Source organism: Schistocerca gregaria, chromosome 3, assembly GCF_023897955.1.
Source record: "Schistocerca gregaria isolate iqSchGreg1 chromosome 3, iqSchGreg1.2, whole genome shotgun sequence".
Lineage (NCBI taxonomy): Eukaryota > Metazoa > Arthropoda > Insecta > Orthoptera > Acrididae > Schistocerca > Schistocerca gregaria.
Genome location: NC_064922.1, coordinates 697,784,597 through 697,802,138, shown reverse-complemented (window position 1 = coordinate 697,802,138; position 17,542 = coordinate 697,784,597). Strand labels below are relative to the sequence as shown.

Sequence of the window (17,542 nt, the reverse complement as noted above, 5' to 3'; positions counted from 1 at the left end):
CTGAAGGTTGACACGTGTAGTGTGAAAACTGAATGTTTGTCAGAAGTAATAAATTTCGCTACACGCTGACTTACTTTAGCAAAAGAATTAATAAAACCGGAAAATTGAAAGTTAATTTAGTGACTGAAATTAATAGTGAGCTTTGTTTCTGAAGCACTACGAAATTCAATAAAATAAGGTTAGTCTTGGACTACCTCAACAATCATTTCAAAAGCTACCTGAATCTACGCAATTTAGAAATAAGAGATTTAATTTTGAACTCGAATTTAATGATTCTGAACAATTAACAATAGTAAAATTTAGTACGTATCAAGCTGAGCTGCAGTCACAGGTAAGCTAAAATATGGTAACAAAACTCGCACTCTTAATTTGTGCTTGTGTAATCTAAATATTGTAACCAGCTAAGAATACTTAAACTGAACTTTGAAATTAACACAGTGAAATGGAATGATATTACTTTAATGCTGGCGTTTGAATTCCAACGACCCTCGGGTTCATTCCGGACCCTGCTTGGTAATGCAATTGGGACAATGAGCAACAAATGTTCATGTTAAGTTGCTGTAATTAGAGTTACGAAAATGGAACAGTTTGAAAAGCTGAGGTCTGCCATACAGTTCTAAAACTTTACGTGCTTCCAGTCTTCCTTGATCGTTGACGGAAGGTTTGAAGCCGTCGATCGAGGAGGTGGCGACAGTCACTCATTGTCGGCCGTCGCTGTTGCAGAAGCTGGATGTTGGCGCGCCTTCTTCTCGACACAGTCACCAGGCGAAACGGGCTCTTGATGAGTGCCAGCTGTCGCCTTCCGTCCGCGACACCATGTCAGAAACTAACATAGCAAGTCGAGCGCAATTACATGCTGCCAAACCCCGAAAGCGCGGGAACTCGCGGGAGCGTCACACAACACACATCTCCACTGCACTACTCCATCCAGACTGTCTCTGCTCTGCCCGCGCTCCACGCGGCAGAGTTCACTACCAAAAAAACTAAACACTTTCGTTCTCCACGCGACCTATCGATGTATTCGTTCGATAGCATAGTTTTCCCTAGGCAAGACCCAGCGTAAAATACAGATAATATTTACAAAACAAACCATTTATACGTCGACATAAATGCGTAAATACATATATACAAATAGTAAAACAATTACAATATATAAAGACACAGAAATGTCATATCTTGAGGTAACAAAACAAGGAAAAAATTATAGTACAATAGATGGAAATAGGAGGATATGCATTTCCGGCGTTACACGTCCAACAGGTATAGGTGCATACATGTTACCATTGTGTAATAAAACAGCCTTTAAACTAGTTTTGGATGAATCAATAAACAGCCTCCAGTCTACCTTTTTGTATTCAATACCAAACTCATTCATCAGACCGGGTATGTCCGAGCTGTAAACTAAATCAGCTTCTTGTTGAAAAAACTCGGAAAATTGCTGCTCTCTCTTTCTATACATGTAAATGCTGGTTCCAGCTGCCAGCAAGTTCTTTTCTATTTATCTAGAGCCAAGCAATTCAGCTTTCGTTATGCCCATCCCTAAAGAAATCGCTAAGCTCGGTCTGAGTAAACAATTTGGGCTCTAGAGTTTCTGTATTACAATGGAATTCATCATCGTCTGGTTCATCTAAATCATATTGTGCATCAGAAAATACATCTGTTGGAATAGAATTTAAATCATCTGGTGGTTCAGGAAATGGCAAATCTTCAGCATGCCCCAATGGTCAGGTGGTGGACGGAAGGTTAGGTTAGCTTATTACCTTCTTGTTTTTCGAATTATTACCAGTAATATTAACACTGCAAAAGTAGCAGTCATCGGAATGCTTTCTTGGCTCCCTTCATATCATAGCAACAGACACTCTAAAGCTTTTTTCTCCTTTTTCGGCCATTTTCTCAGAGCTTCAACGCACGCATAATATACCTTGTGTGGCGGCCAAGATGTATCTTGATCACCAAGTTTAGATCCAAAGTGTGATAGATAAACCTTTTTCACAAAGTCTGTGCTATTTCTTTGGTGTTTTTAAATCACAAATTCACAACAGATATAACAAAAACTGTCATCAGAGTTTTTAGAACCACAATTAAATATTGTACTGAGCACATGTACAGGAAATGGGAAAGTGAGGTCAGGTTGACAGTAAACAAAACAGCACCTGCTAACACAAAATAGAATCGACCATTTTTTGCCAGCAAATGTTTTTCAGCAGTGCCGTCAACGTCTTCTGCATTCATTACACATCCTTTTCAAATTATTTTGACTATATAAAAGCTGTGAAATTCTTTAAAAAACGCTTAATTTAATAAATTTAGCTGTAAAATGTGACGAAATGGTGGGCAATACAGTTTTTAAGTATCATATTTGGATTTCCCACCCTAAAAAACATAAGAATAAGATATTTTCAGCAAAAAAGTTTTTCCATCGTTGGCCTGTGGAGCTGGGCGGAAGTTAGAAACGACCCTCATTCAGGACGTTCTTCGACGTCTACCTATGACGCTCATGTTAGGAACGTCAACGAAACTGTTCGTGACAATCGAAGACTGACTGTCGGCGAGATTACAGAAGAATGTACCATTTCAGTTTGATCATTCATGAAATTTGACACTGTTTTGGAATGCGTCGTGTTGCCGCCAAGTTCGCCCCACAGCTCAAGAGTCAAGACCAGAAAGACCTTCACCTCGCAATCTGCGAAGAGCTTTTGCATCGTGCAAATGAGAACGAGGTGTTCCAACACTCGAGCGGTCGTATTGGTTGACTGAGTCAACCAGAGTTCGTTTTCTCGCTCTGAATTCTAAATACGCATTGTTGCGGGTGCTGGCGGTTTCACCTATCTTCAGGTTGGACCTCTGTCCGTAACTAGTAGTGTTGCTGCGTTTCTAGGACTCACACATTGACAACAATTGCAGCTTATTTTATTCCGTGTTCTGTTTGGTATACAGAGTCAACCACGCGACATGTTATGTGTTTTTTATGGTAATTGTGAATACCGTCTTTATTTTGGAATAAAATCTTTCACTAGCTACTATCTTTTACTTTTATTTATACTTTTAGGGCCTTTTTCAAAAAAGGATTATCAGAGGAGAAGATTGAAAAGTTTCTAAATGAAGATTCGGATGACAGCAAGTGTTCTGAATTTGACTGGTCTGACGGGGAAGAAGGACAAATAGTAGTTAGTGATCACAACAGTGAATCAGAAATAGAAATAGTTTCTTTAGAGGGAGGAGGACACACACTGAAGAGGAAATGCAACGCCATGAAGATGAAGAAGATAGTGACGATAATTTTGATTTTATGTGAGGGTATTTTGTTCGTAAAGATGGCAAAACTAAGTGGTCTAAGGAAAGTGTAAGAGCCAAAACAGCGAAAACGCTCTCAATGAATATATTAAAAATATGTATATGAAGACAAGAACTGATACTGTTGATGACCGTGCAGTTTTTCCCTGGAGGTATCTCAACAACAACTGTCGGCAGCTGAGGGTTTCAGTTAGTCATCATTTATTCCGGGGAAAAGCTGCACGGTTATCAACAGTATCTGTTCTTTCAAGAACAGTTACTGTCTTCATATATATAGTTAAAAGGCTACCCAGCCATTGACCTTCGTCTGTGCGAATGCGCACAGGTTGCCCAAACTCTTACGGGAATCGCCAAAGCGTGCGCGAGTAATGAGTGGATGGGCAAATATCTATAAGGTACTTTACATATGTAGAATTGTGGACATTCGGGAATGTGAGTCTCACGGGAAGCGTGCATGGGATAAGTCCCTGCAGTCGCGCTATTCATCTGTGTCCTCGGTGGCTCAGATGGATAGAGCGCCTGCCATGTAAGCAGGAGATCCCGGGTTCGAGTCCCGGTCGGGGCACACATTTTCAGCTGTCCACATCGAGGTATCTCAACAACACCTGTCGGCAACTGAGGGTTTCAGTTACTCATCATAATAAAAATTCTACCTGGTTTGACGAGCTCTGCGAGGGTATTACACAAGAAGTGACAGCATTTAATAGGATATGATTGAGTCACTTGTTTAATAAATCAATTTGCAAATCAGAAATATAGTATCACAGAACATCTATTCTAGAGACAGAGAGATATGAAGGAAACTTCTAGGGAAGAGATATATGCTCTCATTGGAATCCTTATATTGGTTGGCTTGAAGAGTGGAAATATAACAAATGTTGAAGAACTTTGGAGTAAAGATGACACTAGTATGAAGATCCTTAGAGCTTGCATGTCATACAGATAGTTCTTATTTCTCCTCAGAGGCGTGAGATCTGACGACAAACTGACAAGAACACAAAGACGCCAGAGAGACAAATAAGCAGCAATCAGGTCATATTTTAGATAAATTTGTGTCCAGCTGTAAGGAAAGCTATCGTTTGGGAGAGTTTGTAACAGCAGGTGAGATGCTGACACCTTTTAGAGGGAGATGTTCGTTTGTTCAGTACATACCGAACAAACCAACAAAGTATGGGTAGGAATTCTTTGCTATTTGCGTTGCCAAAACATTCTATACAGCATCTGTTGAGCTGTACTGTGGAACACAAGCAGATGTCTCTTACAAGGTGTCAAATAAACCATACGATACTGTGCATCGTCTGGCAGAACTTCTGCTGGGATCAAATCGGAATATTACTTTTGATATTCGGTATACCAGTTATCCACTGGAAGTCTCACTTTTGCAGAGAAACGTCACATGCATTGGAACTCTGAAGAAAAATAAAACGGGAATCCCTCCGGAATTCCTATCTCTGACATCCAGGAACAGTGGGTCTTCACTGTTCGGATACCAGAAATATATCACACTAGTGTCATATGAGCCTAAAAGAAACAAATGTAGTGTTCTGCTTAGGACCATGCACAGTGAGGGCACAGTTGATAAGAATACCAATAAAGCACACGTTATCATTTACTACAACATGACAAAAGGAGGGGTTGACACAGTCGACCAAATTTGCAGTAAATATTTTGTCTCACGAATAACAAGGAGACGGACGATGGCTGTATGGTTCGCTTTACTAAACATCGCTGGTATCAATGTCCAAATACTGTTTAACTGCAAACGCATAAAACCCAAAAAGCCAAGGAGGCAAGGAGGCTATTTTTGAAACAGTTGTCCCATAACTTATGAAAGATCATTTAGATGCTTTCAAATGATCTCAAAATATTTTTCGCACCTTATAAATTGCAAGAACCAGAAGAACCTCCAAACAAAAAGAAGAGTCGCTGCGTATGGTGTGGCAGAAAAACCAATGTTACCACCACAGTTAGTTGTAGTTCTTGTTTGTGAGCAAGAAGCATTCTGCAGTTGTGTGTGAAAAGTGTGCATCTGTGGATGAGGCAGAGTAACAGGATAAGTAAACGGTTTTTACGGGAAACAATATAGTCATGTTCAATAAAGAGAGTATAATCCAATAAATGATGTATGAGTATCATGTACTGAGAAATAAATGCTGGTCAAATGTGATTTAACTTTGTCCTGTGTGTTAGGAATGTATTGTTAAATGAAAAACTAGCATTCTCTGAAACTTCCTGGCAGAATAAAACTGTGTGCTGGACCGAGATTCGAACTGGGGAGCTTTGCCTTTCGTGGGCAAGTGCTCTACCATCTGAGCTACCCAAGCACGACTCAGGCCCCCTTCTCACAGCTTCGCTTCTGCCGGTACCTCGTCTCCTACCTTCCAGGTGGTAGAGCACTTGCCCGCGAAAGGTAAAGGCCCCGAGTTCGAGTTTCGGTCCGGCACACAGTTTTAATCTGCCAGGAAGTTTCATACCAGCGCACACTTCACTGCAGAGTGAAAATCTCGTTTAGGATTCTTTAATTAGTATTTAAAACTGTATCTTTAGAAATAATAAAGGTCAAATATTAAAATTTGTATTTCTATTGATTAAAAAACCAAAACAAACTTATTATTTTTCAGTAGCAAGCATATTATGGTAGAACGTTTCACATCTGTATTGAAAACGGTGGCTGCTTAACAGAGTCAACCACGCGACCACTGGTGTTACAAAAATTGGTGCGACCACTCGAGGGTTAAGAGATTCATAACTGGTGATGAGACGTGGGTCTCCGGTTATGATGTTGCGACCAAGGTTCAATCATCACAACTGGTCGGGAATGGTTCTTCAAGACCAAAAAAAGTGCGTCATGTCAGGTCAAATGTCAAAGCCATGGTGATTGTTTTCTTTGACGTTGAAGGATTATTTCATCATGAATTGATGCCGCAGGAGCAAACTGTTTATCGATGGCACTATCGGGACGTTTTGCGATGCCTGCGAGAAAATCTAACATGGAAACAACCTGAAATGTGGTTTGACAATTCATCGCATTTGCGTCACAACCGCACCCGCACATCCATTCCTCCTGGTGCGTGACTGTTGTACAAACAACGAAATCACTGTGCTGCCCCAACCTCCGTACTCTCCAGACCTGGCCACTGCGGACTTTATTTCCATAGTTGAAAACCCCGTTGACAGTACAAAGATTTGCGACAATAGACAAGTTGTTGTTGTTGTTGTCTTCAGTCCTGAGACTGGTTTGATGCAGCTCTCCATGCTACTCTATCCTGTGCAAGCTGGTTCATCTCCCAGTACCTACTGCAACCTACATCCTTCTGAATCTGCTTAGTGTACTCATCTCTCGGTCTCCCTCTACGATTTTTACCCTCCACGCTGCCCTCCAATGCTAAATTTGTGATCCCTTGATGCCTCAAAACATGTCCTACCAACCGATCCCTTCTTCTAGTCAAGTTGTGCCACAAACTTCTCTTCTCCCCAATCCTATTCAATACCTCCTCATTAGTTACGTGATCTATCCACCTTATCTTCAGTATTCTTCTGTAGCACCACATTTCGAAAGCTTCTATTCTCTTCTTGTCCAAACTAGTTATCGTCCATGTTTCACTTCCATACATGGCTACACTCCAAACAAATACTTTCAGAAAGGACTTCCTGATACGTAAATCTATATTCGATGTTAACAAATTTCTCTTCTTCAGAAACGCTTTCCTTGCCATTGCCAGTCTACATTTTATATCCTCTCTACTTCGACCATCATCAGTTATTTTACTTCCTAAATAGCAAAACTCCTTTACTACTTTAAGTGTCTCATTTCCTAATCTAATTCCCTCAGCATCACCCGATTTAATTTGACTACATTCCATTATCCTCGTTTTGCTTTTGTTAATGTTCATCTTATATCCTCCTTTCAAGACACTGTCCATTCCGTTCAACTGCTCTTCCAAGTCCTTTGCCGTCTCTGACAGAATTACAATGTCATCGGCGAACCTCAAAGTTTTTACTTCGTCTCCATGAATTTTAATACCTACTCCAAATTTTTCTTTTGTTTCCTTTACTGCTTGCTCAATATACAGATTGAATAACATCGGGGAGAGGCTACAACCCTGTCTCACTCCTTTCCCAACCACTGCTTCCCTTTCATGCCCCTCGACTCTTATTACTGCCATCTGGTTTCTGTACAAATTATAAATAGCCTTTCGCTCCCTGTATTTTACCCCTGCCACCTTTAGAATTTGAAAAAGAGTATTCCAGTCAACATTGTCAAAAGCTTTCTCTAAGTCTACAAATGCTAGAAACGTAGGTTTGCCTTTTCTTAATCTTTCTTCTAAGATAAGTCGTAAGGTCAGTATTGCCTCACGTGTTCCAACATTTCTACGGAATCCAAACTGATCTTCCCCGACGCCTGCATCTACCAGTTTTTCCATTCGTCTGTAAAGAATTCGCGTTAGTATTTTGCAGCCGTGGCTTATTAAACTGATAGTTCGGTAATTTTCACATCTGTCAGCACCTGCTTTCTTTGGGATTGGAATTATTATATTCTTCTTGAAGTCTGAGGGTATTTCGCCTGTCTCATACATCTTGCTCACCAGCTGGTAGAGTTTTGTCATTACTGGCTCTCCCAAGGCCGTCAGTAGTTCTAATGGAATGTTGTCTACTCCGGGGGCCTTGTTTCGACTCAGGTCTTTCAGTGCTCTGTCAAACTCTTCACGCAGTATCGTATCTCCCATTTCGTCTTCATCTACATCCTCTTCTATTTCCATAATATTGTCCTCAAGTACATCGCCCTTGTATAAACCTTCTATATACTCCTTCCACCTTTCTGCCTTCCCTTCTTTGCTTAGAACTGGGCTGCCATCTGAGCTCTTGATATTCATACACGTGGTTCTCTTCTCTCCAAAGGTCTCTTTAATTTTCCTGTAGGCAGTATCTATCTTACCCCTAGTGAGATAAGCTTCTACATCCTTACATTTGTCCTCTAGCCATCCCTGTTTAGCCATTTTGCACTTCCTGTCGATCTCATTTTTGAGACGTTTGTATTCCTTTTTGCCTGCTTCATTTATTGCATTTTTATATTTTCTCCTTTCATCAATTAAATTCAATATTTCTTCTGTTACCCAAGGATTTCTAGCAGCCCTCGTCTTTGTACCTACTTTATCCTCTGCTGCCTTCACTACTACATCCCTCAGAGCTACCCATTCTTCTTCTACTGTATTTCTTTCCCCTATTCCTGTCAATTGTTCCCTTATGCTCTCTCTGAAACTCTGTACAACCTCTGGTTCTTTCAGTTTATCCAGGTCCCATCTCCTTAATTTCCCACATTTTTGCAGTTTCTTCAGTTTTAATCTACAGGTCATAACCAATAGATTGTGGTCAGAGTCCACATCTGCCCCTGGAAATGTCTTACAACTTAAAACCTGGTTCCTAAATCTCTGTCTTACCATTATATAATCTATCTGATACCTTTTAGTATCTCCAGGGTTCTTCCACGTATACAACTTTCTTTCGTGATTCTTAAACCAAGTGTTAGCTATGATTAAGTTGTGCTCTGTGCAAAATTCTACTAGGCGGCTTCCTCTTTCATTTCTTATCCCCAATCCATATTCACCTACTATGTTTCCTTCTCTCCCTTTTCCTACACTCGAATTCCAGTCACCCATTACTATTAAATTTTCGTCTCCCTTCACTATCTGAATAATTTCTTTTATTTCATCGTACATTTCTTCAATTTCTTCATCATCTGCAGAGCTAGTTGGCATATAAACTTGTACTACTGTAGTAGGTGTGGGCTTCGTATCTATCTTGGCCACAATAATGCGTTCACTATGCTGTTTGTAGTAGCTTACCCGCATTCCTATTTTCCTATTCATTATTAAACCTACTCCTGCATTACCCCTATTTGATTTTGTGTTTATAACCCTGTAGTCACCTGACCAGAAGTCTTGTTCCTCCTGCCACCGAACTTCACTAATTCCCACTATATCTAACTTTAACCTATCCATTTCCCTTTTTAAATTTTCTAACCTACCTGCCCGATTAAGGGATCTGACATTCCACGCTCCGATCCGTAGAACGCCAGTTTTCTTTCTCCTGATAACGACATCCTCCTGAGTAGTCCCCGCCCGGAGATCCGAATGGGGGACTATTTTACCTCCGGAATATTTTATTCAAGAGGATGCCATCATCATTTAATCATACAGTAAAGCTGCATGTCCTCGGGAAAAATTACGGCTGTAGTTTCCCCTTGCTTTCAGCCGTTCGCAGTACCAGCACAGCAAAGCCGTTTTGGTTAATGTTGCAAGGCCAGATCAGTCAATCATCCAGACTGTTGCCCCTGCAACTACTGAAAAGGCTGCTGCCCCTCTTCAGGAACCACACGTTTGTCTGGCCTCTCAACAGATACCCCTCCGTTGTGGTTGCACCTACGGTACGGCCATCTGTATCGCTGAGGCACGCAAGCCTCCCCACCAACGGCAAGGTCCATGGTTCATGGATAATAGAAAATTCGCAGACAGCGCTTCGCGCAAGAGGCGTTGGGAGCTAAATATCAATTGTGGAGGAGAGTATTTCGAAGGAGGAAAGGAAAGCATAGAAAAATGTTGCGGACGAAGTTCCGGAATTTTGTGAACAAACCTCGTACATTGTCATTAATAAATTTTAAGCAAAAGTGTTCAACGGTCAGTTCACTAGAAGCACATACACTCCTGGAAATGGAAAAAAGAACACATTGACACCGGTGTGTCAGACCCACCATACTTGCTCCGGACACTGCGAGAGGGCTGTACAAGCAATGATCACACGCACGGCACAGCGGACACACCAGGAACCGCGGTGTTGACCGTCGAATGGCGCTAGCTGCACAGCATTTGTGCACCGCCGCCGTCAGTGTCAGCCAGTTTGCCGTGGCATACGGAGCTCCATCGCACTCTTTAACACTGGTAGCATGCCGCGACAGCGTGGACGTGAACCGTATGTGCAGTTGACGGACTTTGAGCGAGGGCGTATAGTGGGCATACGGGAGGCCGGGTGGACGTACCGCCGAATTGCTCAACACGTGGGGCGTAAGGTCTCCACAGTACATCGATGTTGTCGCCAGTGGTCGGCGGAAGGTGCACGTGCCCGTCGACCTGGGACCGGACCGCAGCGACGCACGGATGCACGCCAAGACCGTAGGATCCTACGCAGTGCCGTAGGGGACCGCACCGCCACTTCCCAGCAAATTAGGGACACTGTTGCTCCTGGGGTATCGGCGAGGACCATTCGCAACCGTCTCCATGAAGCTGGGCTACGGTCCCGCACACCGTTTGGCCGTCTTCCGCTCACGCCCCAGCATCGTGCAGCCCGCCTCCACTGGTGTCGCGACAGGCGTGAATGGAGGGACGAATGGAGACGTGTCGTCTTCAGCGATGAGAGTCGCTTCTGCCTTGGTGCCAATGATGGTCGTATGCGTGTTTGGCGCCGTGCAGGTGAGCGCCACAATCAGGACTGCATACGACCGAGGCACACAGGGCCAACACCCGGCATCATGGTGTGGGGAGCGATCTCCTACACTAGCCGTACACCTCTGGTGATCGTCGAGGGGACACTGAATAGTGCACGGTACATCCAAACCGTCATCGAACCCATCGTTCTACCATTCCTAGACCGGCAAGGGAACTTGCTGTTCCAACAGGACAATGCACGTCCGCATGTATCCCGTGACACCCAACATGCTCTAGAAGGTGTAAGTCAACTATCCTGGCCAGCAAGATCTCCGGATCTGTCCCCCACTGAGCATGTTTGGGACTGGATGAAGCGTCGTCTCACGCGGTCTGCACGTCCAGCACGAACGCTGGTCCAACTGAGGCGCCAGGTGGAAATGGCATAGCAAGCCGTTCCACAGGACTACATCCAGCATCTCTACGATCGTCTCCATGGGAGAATAGGAGCCTGAATTGCTGCGAAAGGTGGATGTACACTGTACTAGTGCCGACATTGTGCATGCTCTGTTGCCTGTGTCTATGTGCCTGTGGTTCTGTCAGTGTGATCATGTGATGTATCTGACCCCAGGAATGTGTCAATAAAGTTTCCCCTTCCTGGGACAATGAATTCACGGTGTTCTTATTTCAATTTCCAGGAGTGTATATTTTATGTGCATTTGTTCTTCCACACCTCCCCACGCATGTAACAAAGGGGTAGCTCTTAGAGATATCACTGCGCTGGGGAAGTAGAATTAACTCACAGTAAAGCTCCAATATCTGAAAGTGTTTTGATTTGAATGTCTGTGAAGATGTCACATAAGTCAAAAAGTTAGTTCCCTTCTTTTACATTCCTAACTCTGGCCAGGACGTACTCGCCTTGTTTGTGCTACACAAGAGCATTTTTCATTCTGGTTTCCTACTTATACTCTACCATAATACTGACATTACACCGCCGTAACTAGGCAAACGAAGTACATTTTTGCTAACTCGGGCGACGACTGAGGCATAGATTTTTCATTGTGTTTCGAAACATGTTCCTTATATAGTGACGATGGATAAAACTTTCGTAAAGCAACAGGGCGACAATACATGAGATATATTTGTCCATCTTCTTACAAAATTTGACGAGTTGCACACGTTTGAAAAACAAAAACCGTAGTGTAAAAAACTCAAATAACCGTTTTTGGACTAAAATCCGAATGAATCTAGATGTTTGAAAGCGAATATTCAACTTTATCGTAATAATATATTTTTTATTTTGTTGGTTCACTTCAAAATGGTTCATTGCTGTCAATTCACGTAAGAACGAATTTTACGAGCTACATTTAGCTCGACTTTAAATCATCGTATCTCGACAACGGATAAAGATTATTGTTTAAGAAAATTTCGTTGTGATTTTACCCACATCTATCTTCAGCAAAGTTTGAAGCGATTCGCACAAGTTTAGAATATAGAAGCGGCGACCTTCAAAAACTTACTAGGGGAACGTGTTTCGGTGTTTTTGCACGTAAAATCCAAACGAAGCAAGGTTTTTTTCAAACGGTCGAAAATGTTTTTAGACAGGGGTCCGGTCTACCGGTGAACCAAACTAGGAGCATCAGACTCGCTTCACTAAACTGTTGTTATCTTACTGGTGACGGTTTTAGCGTGTAAAATCCGTGCAGAAATAAATGGTGCCTTTATCTGATCATTAATTTCAGCTTAATTAAAATCTTTTGCACAAGGAATTAATCGATTGACACAATTTACCTGGGCGTTAGCTCCAGTTCGTCGTTCAATATACTGTAACAAAACTATAGTAAGACAGATATTGGAACGGCTATGCAAATGGCCGCTGGTCCGGGCTAAGCCGAAAACTTTCCTAGCTCAAACAGAAACCGAGCACCAAGACCCCTCCGCACCGCGATTGTGCAAGTGGCCTTTTCTGCCATATTTGCTACAGAGTTTCCACGCTGTAACGATGAAGAAACGTAATGAGATTTATAGTTATTTGTGCATTTTTGATGAAGTGTACTTCAATTTAAAAAAAGGTACCATGGCACTGGTCATGTCTTTTGAGCCAGATACCAGGCGAACATTTAGTGGTCCAAGAGTCTACCACTGGGGAACGTTCGGGAGAGGATTTCCAGTACTGACATTTGCTTTACAGCGAGGAGGAACTATCCGGAAACATTGAATGGACGTTGGAGATTGGATCCCTTCAGTTTATTTCTGGGACAATATGTCTAGTGCCCAGTGCGTATTAGAATATCTACGCGTGTAACAAAGTAAAGTTGACGACTTAGTCAACATTGCAGTGTACCTACCTAAACGTTTTAAGTAAATACTGAGAGAAAGAATTGATCTTGTCATAATCATACACGTCTACATAAAATGATTCCGGTAGAGCGTTCATCGAACCATCTACAAGCTATTTCTCTGCCATTCCGACCTCGAACGACGCGCGGTAAGAACGAAAACTTACATTTTCCGTGCAAGCTCTGATTTCTCTTATCTATAATCTGATGGTCATTTCTCCCTATGTGGGCTGGCACCAACAAAATATTTTTCGATTAGGAGCAGAAAATTGGTGATTGAAATTTCATGACAAGACCCTTCTGCAATGAGAAACGCTTTCGTTTTAAAGTATGCCACACCCATTCGCGTAACGTGTCCGTGGCAATCTCTCCTCTATTTCGTCGTAATACAAAAGGAGCGTCCCTTCTTTAAACTTTTTCAGCGTCCTTCGTCAATCCTATCTTATGCTGATCCCGCACCGGGCATCAGTAACCCAGAAAAGAGCAAACACGCGTAGTGTAGGCAGTCTCTTTAGTAGACCTGTTCCAGTTTCTAAGTATCCTGCCAGTAAGTCGCAGTCTTGTTACATCTGCGAGAGTTAGCACAGTCAAGAGTTCGCTGAATAGCCCACTCTAGCCGTTGACGTAGGGAAAAACGATATTGAAAATATCTGTATCCGAATCAGAACAATGTAGCGTTTGACAGTCGCCCGCATTCGGAATGTCGAACCGATTGTCGTTGACTCGCCATTGCCTGCTCGCTCAGTATGACTGTGGCAGCAATAGCTGTTCTCAGTTAACGGGCGGAATTCAGTACGTTTCCCAGCATCGTAGCAGCCTTGTTACCTCCCTGCACCCTTCCTCCACCAGCTCAAGGTATTCTGTTGAGTAAAATAGCGTGATAACAGAGAGACAAACAATGAAAACTAAAATTAAGCTACTAGTCACAGCGGTCGTCCGTTACTGAATGTGGTAAACGGCGTCCGAGGTAGCAATGCGATACGACAATAAAACAGAGCGGATCTGACCAATTGCTACCGAAGCACACAGCAAAATAATGTGCAGTCACTGTCTTTCTTGTTTTGACTCATTGTATGCTAACATATGGGGCCCCTCTGTTAAGTAGGCATCTTTCCCGTTACTGTTAATTTCAACGATAAAGTAAGTAAAAGATCGTACATATTTCGTTATAGATTGAAATTATTTTATACACACCTTAAACACTATGGGAACGTAAAAGTTCTCCACTCCGCTTGCAGGTGCCACTTGTATAGCCTACTTATACGCATTTTTGTGATAACGCGATTAAATTCTGCTCTTTTTTGTATAATGAAGAGGTAAAAAATAATGTGAAAAACTGGTGTACAAATGTTGCAGGTGTTGCTCATGCGGAGGATTTGCTGTACTTGTTTTCGAACAACTCCTACTACATAATACCCGGCGAGAGACCGGCGAAGGATATGGAAGTAGTAAAGGCCATGACCAAACTCTGGACGAATTTTGCAAAAACTGGGTGAGTAATCGTTATAGTGTAATGTAATGCGTACAGACCGGATTATATGCATCATAAAAACCTTAAAATATGCATGCAAATATGCATGAAAGATGCTTAGAAATGCATGAAAAGTGTTGAAATATGCAAGATCAGATAAAAACAATACATAGGAGCCACTGCGTGCATTATATCTCAAAGTCGAACCTGTGCATATCAGTTACGATGAGAGCGCCGGCCACGCGAAGAATAGGTACATTTAGAACGCTGATATTTTCTGGTAGGAGTTAGGAAGTGAGTCTTTCTGGGATTATTTTCTAAAACTCTGCAAATTGGGGACGCATGCCGTGTTTCAAGAATTGTTCCTTATTTGCTGTTGTTGTCGGTAACAAGCGGATGCGATGCGAATGAAACTCAGCGAAACAGTCGATATGTACGGGACCAACTTCGAGATATATCGCACGTAGAGGGGTAAGCTCAAAAAGCTCCGCAATATTTTATTTAAAAAGCAACATACAATCATCAATTTTTGGAACAGCATTAACTCTTAATTAATGCGGTAGTAAGATTGTGTCTTTGAAAACTCAAAACTTTTTATAAGTAGAGAAGGACCGTTCAACATCAACTGAGGTAACTGGACAGTCTTTGAATTTGGGTGCTATGTTGGCACTTATTGTTTCTCGTAAAAGTTCATCCGTCCCATTAACAAAACTATCAATTAGGCACAAGGGTTCAAAGACAGGGTTATTGTTTAAAATGTTTTCAAAATTTTCTTTAGGTTTTCTTTGGAATACCTCCGGCAATGAGGAGTTCACTACAATAATTTTATTCGTTAACTGAACAGATTCATTCAGTGCCAAACCTTGAATTGCAAGCTTTTAATTACTTGTAGGTATATGGGAAAAACGAGTGTAAACCATAGCAATGTCTTTTTTAATACCGGTATCATTAAAAGCCTTCTTCACAGCCAAACTGCCAAAGCCTCTGCACTATAGAAGTCGTTTACTAACCCTCTAATGGCCTCGAAATGTTCATTGTAAAGCAACACAGCTACGACCCACGTACTCCAACAAGTTACCACTGATTCTCAAGGGAGAGGCACATTTGGCAGATTCTTTGTAGGTCTTGAAGCGAGCAGGAGCCTTTAGAAACACTTTATTTGTGGATGAAATCAGTTTACTTACATTCACAAACGTGAAACGTACTTCTTCAGCAAGGCGATCTACTCCATGAGCAAAGCATGTCACATGAACCAAATTGGGATAAAATACTCGGAGGGCTTTTCCTGCTTTGATTATGTAGGGAGCAGCATCTGAAATAAACACAAACATCCTTTCATCTGCAGAAGATTCTGGAAATATTTTTCAAATACTCTCATCCGCAAATCTGGCAACCGTAGAATGATTTACTTTTCAAGTTTTTTGCAGGCCGCTAAATAGAAAGAAGAAGGCTCTTCTTTTAAAGCACCAATAATTGAATTTGCAATGTAACGCCCACAAGTGTCTGTAGTTTCGTCAACTGAAATCCAGATAACGTTGTCCTTGAGTTCATTGCGTATTTCTTCCAGAACATTTACGTAAATTGTCGGTATGTAATTTTTACACAATGTTGATTCATCTGGTATATTAGGATTTACGCAATATTTGCGCAGGAAGGCTTTGATGATAGGGTTTCTAAGTCTGCGAGGAGAAATATGGCTTACAATGAATGCTTCATATAGGTCCATGTTAAATCGACTTTTTTGGTTGCCTTTGGCAAATCCCTGCTACTGCAGATTGATGTTGTCAGAAGTTGTTGTCGTGCTCCTTTCTTCTGCATTCCTGCGATATGATTTGTCTTGACATGCTGGTCTATTTGAAACTTTATTTTGCAAGAAACGTTTTTCTCGTAAATTCGACAACATAAATCAATTCCGTCATATGTAAGTGTTGCACGATGGTCAGCTATTCACGAAACGACGTTTCTATTTTCGGGCTGCGTGGCGCACAGCACGGCACACACTACACATCGTAAACATGTTCAACTGTGTACAAGTAAATGGTAAGTTAAACTGAAACAATGGATGTGCGACTAAAACCATGCGTAGTTTAATTGTTGCCGACGCGTACAGCGGAGGGGATTAACTGGAGCGCGGGCGCAGGAGCATTGACTCTGTCTGCCTATTCCTGTTCCTCTTCTGCAATGATTCCGCTGGGCAGTGGACTCTTGGTTACCATTGCAAGCAGTCCTAGGTCCCGCTCAATCTGTGAGACATCAAAACTAGATCGAGTTAGAGACCGCCCGTATAAATTTTTAAAATGTAGTAAACATAGAGTGAAATTATGTACTCGTCACTAGTTTTTAGTTAAAATATGCAATAACCGATGAAAAGGAGCCAAATATGTAAATGTATAGGCAACATGCAAATGCATATAATCCGGTCTCTCCCAGTGTACAATAGAAGATATGTTTCTCAAATGAAACCAGACTGACTATGACCTAAAACCGACTTTCGACGCAAGTGAACAATCTACTTGCGTGAAAGAAGTGTGGCCGGGCAGGTATCCGGCAAAATTACAGAGATATGCTCTACAATATGTCAGCCGTACGTGGATTACCATCGATATGTTCATGTAAGACTGCAATATAATACGGGATGACTCGCCAGTTACGGTACTCACACCGTGTCTGACTTACGTGACACATTATCTAACAAAGTTTTTATGCCATTCACTCAGTTTTAACAATTGTGCCTTTGACTGCATGTACACCATCCAGTCTGTATCCAGTCTACCCACATTTGGGCCACGTGCTGCATCAACTGCGGTGAGGGCTGCAACGATTCGGTACTTTAAAACATTAAAAAATGTGGTCGACAAGCGTTTTGTGGACTCTGTCCTTGATATACGCCCATAGGAAGAAGTCCATAGGTGTAACGTCAGGCTACCTAGGGGACCATGTTACTGGACCACTCCAGCCAGTACACCTCCTCTAAAATATCTTCCATAGTCTGCGCCCAATGTGGCGATGCACCAGTTTGTTGT

At 42.1% G+C, this 17,542-nt stretch overlaps 1 protein-coding gene and 1 non-coding gene across 4 annotated transcripts in view; both read left to right on the top strand.

Moving 5' to 3' along the window:
- LOC126354705 (juvenile hormone esterase-like) overlaps nt 1-17,542 on the top strand; it is a 294,899-nt gene that overhangs the window by 102,202 nt on the left and 175,155 nt on the right. For 2 of the 3 annotated variants that reach the window (XM_050004526.1, XM_050004525.1), the window contains exon 9: nt 14,405-14,540. The exons of the other annotated variant lie outside the window; for it this stretch is intronic. In XM_050004526.1, the coding sequence (XP_049860483.1) occupies nt 14,405-14,540 (136 nt within the window). The remainder of the gene's footprint in view (nt 1-14,404; nt 14,541-17,542) is intronic. 3 annotated transcript variants of the gene reach the window in all.
- Nucleotides 3,786-3,859, top strand: Trnat-ugu (transfer RNA threonine (anticodon UGU)). Its single transcript has one exon. It is a non-coding gene; the product is annotated as a tRNA-Thr (tRNA).